Source organism: Micrasema longulum, unplaced genomic scaffold, assembly GCF_059751315.1.
Source record: "Micrasema longulum isolate JH-2025_06_02 unplaced genomic scaffold, ASM5975131v1 h1tg000548l, whole genome shotgun sequence".
Taxonomy (NCBI): Eukaryota; Metazoa; Arthropoda; class Insecta; order Trichoptera; family Brachycentridae; genus Micrasema; species Micrasema longulum.
In genome coordinates, this window is record NW_028277744.1 from 251568 (window position 1) to 258422 (window position 6855).

Below are 6855 nucleotides of genomic sequence, written 5' to 3' on the forward strand. Positions count from 1 at the left end.
CCGCAGGACCCGAAAATGACGGAAAGAGTAAAAAAACCAACGCACCTATATATTTTTTCTTTTAGAGTACCGATCATAATGGGGAGTTAATAGAGCTATTTCTGGTGAGGTGCTATGGGAAATTGGCAATAATAAAATTAACATATTACAACAGAGATGAAGAACATTTAAGAGAAGGTAATATAGAAGTCTAAGCATCTACAGGGCTTATGACCTGTCAATGGCTGGTTTAAGTGGCCACTTTACACACTGTGTAACATTCACCATTCTGCCTATATTTGAAGATCCATATTCCTTCAATTCTTTCATCTGCTGATGTTTGTGAAGTTAAAGAGCTGAAACCTTTTTTTATGCGGGTGAGATTTGTCTAATTGAATTATTTCACCTACATACTAGGCAACGCCTGAAAATATTATTTTTTCAATTTCTATACTTCTTCATGGACCAGGTAATTTATCAACAATATTTTGAGTTTGTCCAAATTTTTGTAGACAAGAACTGGATTCAACTCCCTGGGGAGCTGTTTATATTAACATATTACAACAGAGATGAAGAACATTTAAGAGAAGGTAATATAGAAGTCTAAGCATCTACAGGGCTTATGACCTGTCAATGGCTGGTTTAAGTGGCCACTTTACACACTGTGTAACATTCACCATTCTGCCTATATTTGAACATCCATATTCCTTCAATTCTTTCATCTGTTGATGTTTGTGAAGTTAAAGAGCTGAAACCTTTATTTATGCGGGTGAGATTCATCTAATTGAATTATTTCACCTACATACTAGGCAACGCCTGAAAATATTATTTTTTCAATTTCTATACTTCTTCATGGACCAGGTAATTTATCAACAATATTTTGAGTTTGTCCAAAACAGCTCCCCAGGGAGTTGAATCCAGTCCTTGTCTACAAAAATTTGGACAAACTCAAAATATTGTCAATAATTTTTATTTTTTTATACGCGGTAAAACATAGAGCATTTTTGGTTAGCGCCACACTTTGTGGCGTATACTGCCCAGCAGACTTATTCTGTCACAATTTCGTTTCGTAAGTTCGTTCGTCGTCATATATCCATCTTCAAGGCCCACTACATATACTAGGCCTTGTCCATCTTATTCTAACGCAATAAAAACCATATTTCGCTCTCGTTCCTTCTGATGAGATGCAAATGAATTTTAGAAACGAACTAGTTACAGCATAAGCAGCCTCCGTGGCGCAGTGGTCAAGACGCTTGACTCACACGCGGAAGGTTCCGGGTTCGATTCCCGGTGAGAACACAAAAGTTAAATGTGATTTTTCTCAAGTCGTTCTGTTCTGTGATGTAATTCACCACTGTATTTGGACCTCCTGGCCTGTTCTGGTAGGAAAAAAAGTAATTTTCTATGCAAACTATTCCCAAAGAATTGCCTTCCGGAGGGCGGCGGCGCGGCGCCCACCTGGAAGACCCCCTAAGCGATTAAATAATAGTTGGGCCTCATCACGCGAGACTGAGTAGTCTAAGTAGAATAAATCATCAGATCTATAAGAAAACTAAGAAGAAAAAAAAATAAAAAAAAATTGTTTTTTTTCTGTATTAGAAAGGCCCCGACAAAACGATAATTAATTATTGGTTTATCGATGTCTAGTTCCTGTTAAATTTGTATACTAATTTATTGTAAAATATTTAAAAATAAAAATGAGTTTACTCACATCGGCCCTGATTTGTAGCCTTTTCAAGGGCCTCTCGTGTGATGATGATTATCTTGAATGACTGATGACTTTATTCAAGATAGTACTCGAATAATGATCCCGCAGTTTCAGTATGGAGAGTTGTGGATACTGCGCTCAAAGGTCTTAATAATTATAGTCGATCAAGTCATCAGACGCAATTAAGGATAAACGTGATTATTTCAGGGAGATTCTAACGATATTTTACAGGTACAATGGTTAATTTATTGATTTATGGCTTAGGCCGTAAATGTAATAAATAAATATATTATAAGAGAAGACGCACGATTCGGACTGGTTCAATGAGTCTCATTGATATTCCTGATCTCCAACTTTACACCCGAAGGTACCTGAATTATTTTTTGAGGCTTAAGTCACTTTACCACACACGTAACAAAGGTTATCAGGACTATTCACACGGTTGCTTGGCATTGTAACATTAAACAATATGTCGTACATAGTTTAAGTAGGAGAATAGATATTATTTTTTAACACTTAAAAAATAACATGGCACGCGTCATTCCGAAACACGCTTGAAACTCTGCAATTACTCATTGTCGGCAAACCTAAAGTCGTCCAATTATTACCCAAAATCAGATTTATCCAGGCTAATACGATATCGAGTAAATAAAAATGCAGGATCAAAACAATATTTTTACAACGGTAGAAAAATAAGAAATTTTAAAAATTAAATATGACAGTCGAGATATGGTTATTTGGGAATAAAATGAAATTTTACGAAAAAAACTTATATAACTATTACTATTGTATATTATTTTGTATACGTAATGGGTGCCGTGTTAGGTTAATGTTTTTTGGTAGAAAATATTTATAAATTACACCAACATAGCATTGTCTGCAACACAATATTTATTATTTAATATCAAAATCATTACAAAGTGTACAAAATGTACAATGTAAAATGTAAAAATGTACAAAGTGTTATACTTGTTTTACTGTTTATACTATGATACATCGCCTCTGTTACTTCAATTACTTCAATAATTTTTATATTTTGATCATTTATTTATTGTTGGTTTGCTGCATACCTATGCTAAAATTTCTTGTTTAATTTTCAATTGTTATTTATTTATTTTCTGCTGATTTTATGTATCTATATTTTCTTCACCTGTATACAGGTGTTTTGTATGTTGTTTCATTATATTTGTTTTTCGTTATTATTTAATACTTAGTTAAATGCGTAAGCGATCGAATAAATAAATAAATATATAAATATATTACTTTAAATAATTAAATTTCAGCTCACTGACGTATATAAAATAAACATGTTATTTCCTCACATGCCGCATTCATTTGAAATGAAAATACACGAAAAAATATATTTATGTGAATAATAACTAAATACTTTTAACATAATTTTTTTATGAACATATTACAACAGAGATGAAGAACATTTAAGAGAAGGTAATATAGAAGTCTAGGCATCTACAGGGCTTTTGACCTGTCAATGGCTGGTTTAAGTGTCCACTGTACACACTGTGTAACATTCACCATTCTGCCCATATTTGAACATTTATATTCCCTCAATTCTTTCATCTGTTGATGTTTGTTAAGTTAAACTTTTTTTTACTTTGATTTTAATTTTTAAACTACTTTCAGTTATCTTTTTTTGCCTTGTAATTGAAAAAATTAAAAATAGGTAATTGATGACCTTAGCATGTAATATAATATAGAAACTTCACTAGCCCATTACAGTAAAGTCTAATTTTGTAAACTGTAAAACTATGTAATTGTACTGTATATTTTTTTATTTATTTAACTTTTTGTACATAATGTTATTTGTACATTGGCGGGCTTAATTACCAAATGGAAATTTCTTCCAACCAACTAATAAAATAAAAGTTTTATTTTTATAATTCAAGTTTCAGAACATATTCAATAGAAAATAATATTAAAAAGCTAAAGATATATAAAAATAGAAATAAATGTATTTGTTTATAAATTACCCTAAATCAAAACTTTTACCCAATGGGAAAAAGGAAAAAAGAGGAAAAAGGAAAAAAAAGGAAAAAGGAAAGGAGGAGAAATTAAGGAAGAGAAAGGAGATGTTTCTTCAGACGTTATTAAAACAGAGATAATGTAGTAACACCTTTGATGGTGGATGGGAGATGATTCCACAGTCGAGCCGCATGGACACTATATGAGTTAGAGAAGAAAGATAAATTGTGGATGGGTATTAAGAGAGTGCCTTGAGAATTAGAACGAAGAGGTTAACCATAAACTGATAAGCAATGAAATTTTTCACGCAGGTATATAGGAGTAATAAAAATAAGAATAAGAGAAATTACAAAAAAAACAATGTACGATTCACATGGAAACATTTGTGTGAGAAATTATCATTCCTTTTTTCCACCAAAAGTTTTCCACATTTGTATACTAACCGCAGCGTATCATGTTCAGTAGAAATATTCTAATGTCAAAACACCTTTTGGAATAGGCACTTAAATATTTCATGTCTAACACGTCGGGAATCGAGCCCGAGACCTCGTGCGTAGTTGGGGAACGCATTTTTCATTAGACCACGAGGCGGCATGATTCGATATCATTATTCAATATCATTATATTGTTTTAATAACGCCAAGCCGGAACAGTTGCTTTTGTTTGTGTACGATTAAACCTGTTGTTATATCATGCTTCTCGATGGCCATTTCTGTGGGCAAGAAAACAAATCATTTGCATCTTTTTCTGTTGTGTTGGGCTTCACAGAGCTGGAGATTTGTGATAAATCAATTTATGATAAGTATGAAATATGGCGAACGGGATGTGTCAGCTGGACCTTATGTTATCTTAACAGGGGCAGACTCGTTTATTCAAAATTAGAAAAAAATGTATTTTAGAAAACAGGTTTATGCATCATGTTGAGGAATGGAAAGAACAGACGTTTTGTCTATTTTTTGCTCTTTATTTCTCATCATCAAATCAAATGCAATTTTCCACTCCTTTTTTTTTTTTTTTTTTTTTTGTGGGGGGGAAATCCCTTATGGACATCCATCTCTGGATAGTGCCGGACTCGCACCGGCTAAAACCCCCCCTTTTCTCCTTGCAGTCGTGTTCCCGCCTTACGGCCTACCACGATGCTGCTTGTGTCTTTATTCGTGTTGTCTTTCATCTTCTTCTTTTTTCAGGATAATTTTTTCCATGTAACCAGCTGCATTCTTCCAGTTTGTCTCGCTTTGGAGCATGATTTTCACCAAGTTGTCTGGTGTTACTTCTTGATGCCCCATTTGCTGCATCATCGTTTGTCTTTCCGGTGACCATTTTGGGCAGCGGAATAGCGTGTGCTCCGCATCGTCTGTCTCCGCCTCGCAGTACACACATGCCTCCGTTGTGGCTTTTTGGATTTTTTTGAGATACTTACCGAACACTCCATGTCCCGTCATGCACTGAGTCATTCGGAAGGTTACTTCTCCATGCTTACGCATCAGCCATGGTTCAACATTTTTAATTAGTCCACTCCTGCTTTCCTTCATTCATCCTTCACCACTCCTCATTATTTTTTTCTTTCCTATTATTTACTTTGTTTGTCCCTATTTCTTTAATTTAAATTTTATCTGAATAAAATTGTTTCAATTACTAGTCATTTTATTTTTTATACAGTTTAAACCATCGTCACTTTATTTTATTACAATTCAGGAAACACATGTTATTGGATGGCAGGCTCTACTATTTTTATATATTCTTTTTTTTAGTATCTATTTATAATCGTTTATCCTGCACATCTATTTGTATTCTAAATAAATAAAACATAACTTAAATTTGATTTTCAAAAAAATTAAGCTGGATGTACGAATATACATACTACTAGCGGACCTGACAGACGTTGTCCTGCCCGAACGTTGGCTTGCCTGCTATTATTTTGGAAAAATACTTTTCATCTAGGTACTTGTTTGTGATTAAATTTCAAAACTAAAAATTGTTAATATTCAAAAAGTATTGAATTTAAGTAGGTACTTGTTTATGGTTGAATTCAAAAACATAAAGTAAATATATTTTTTTAAATCTGGCATTATTTTTGAAAACGTCAAACTCCGGTCATCTCACCAACAAGGGGGTGTACTTATGTAGGAATACGATTTTTAAAAATGTATTGAATTTAATATTATTTTGGTGTCACCAAAAATCCAATAAAAATAAATAAATAGGTACAAATTATAAGGAATTTAAGGAAAGAATTTAATTGAGATTCACAAAAAACAAATTTTGTTTGTAAACATTCAAAAACAAACTTTTTTTATGGACAAAAAAATAACATTTTACCATTTTTTTGCAAATGCATTCTCCTTGAATGCAACCCTGGTAGATCTATGAATAAAACATTTGTGCTCCTAACTTCTTTTTTACATATTATATTGAAAATTTTAATATATATGCGAACATGCACAGCGCAAAGATCTATATTTCTCTGAAAACAGCACGTAAATCGGTTAAGCCGTTTAGGAGGAGTACGGTGACATCACACGTAAAGAGGAATTATATATATAAAGATAAGCTAGAAACTATGTTAAGTATATCTTCTCTTCAATATCCATATACTTGTTTTATAGAAACATACAAACAAGAATGATTAAATTACGTATGAAAGATAAGGTTCTGTACCTTAAAGGACAAACTACTGGAGAAACATTAAACGAAATGTTTAGGGAACGAGATTTTGTGATTGTACTATTTCCAAACACCATAACTTTTGATCCAAGTGCGATAATTTTAACCTGTAAGGAACTTTCAATGTAAAATTAGGTTTTTTTTCATAATACACATTAAAAATACATATATCTATGTTTTTGCATTAAAACCAAGTATTTTATTCACGTGTAAAATAACTTATTGCGATAATTTCTGCACTTTGATATAAAAATGGTGAAAAGTGGCGTGTTTTATCCTTTAAGGCAGTGGTCCCCAACCTTACGCCTATGCGATGATGAAACTCCTAAAGATGTCCCTCATCTGTTGATGCATTGCTCCTTTTTCAGCTTTCAAAGGACAACAGCTGGAGGCGCAGTGCAGAGGCCAGGGTGAAGATCTATGCGACATCCCATCGGTGATAGGTAATAAAGAACTCACACGGGAGGTAGTATCATACATGATAAATATAGTGCAGGCAATTGATAAATTAAACCAAGGTAGGG

At 33.0% G+C, this 6855-nt stretch overlaps 1 protein-coding gene across 1 annotated transcript; it reads right to left on the bottom strand.

Annotated features, from left to right (window-relative positions):
* Positions 1-4818: 4818 nt before the first annotated feature.
* Positions 4819-5199, bottom strand: LOC148280705 (uncharacterized). The gene has a single exon (XM_088227961.1). It carries the CDS (start codon positions 5197-5199, stop codon positions 4819-4821), a length of 381 nt encoding a protein of 126 aa, XP_088084087.1.
* Positions 5200-6855: the final 1656 nt, after the last annotated feature.

Bases quoted from the DNA above. Each gene is read 5' to 3' on its own strand.
- LOC148280705 (XM_088227961.1), bottom strand. From the start codon at position 5,199: ATGAAGGAAAGCAGGAGTGGACTAATTAAAAATGTTGAACCATGGCTG.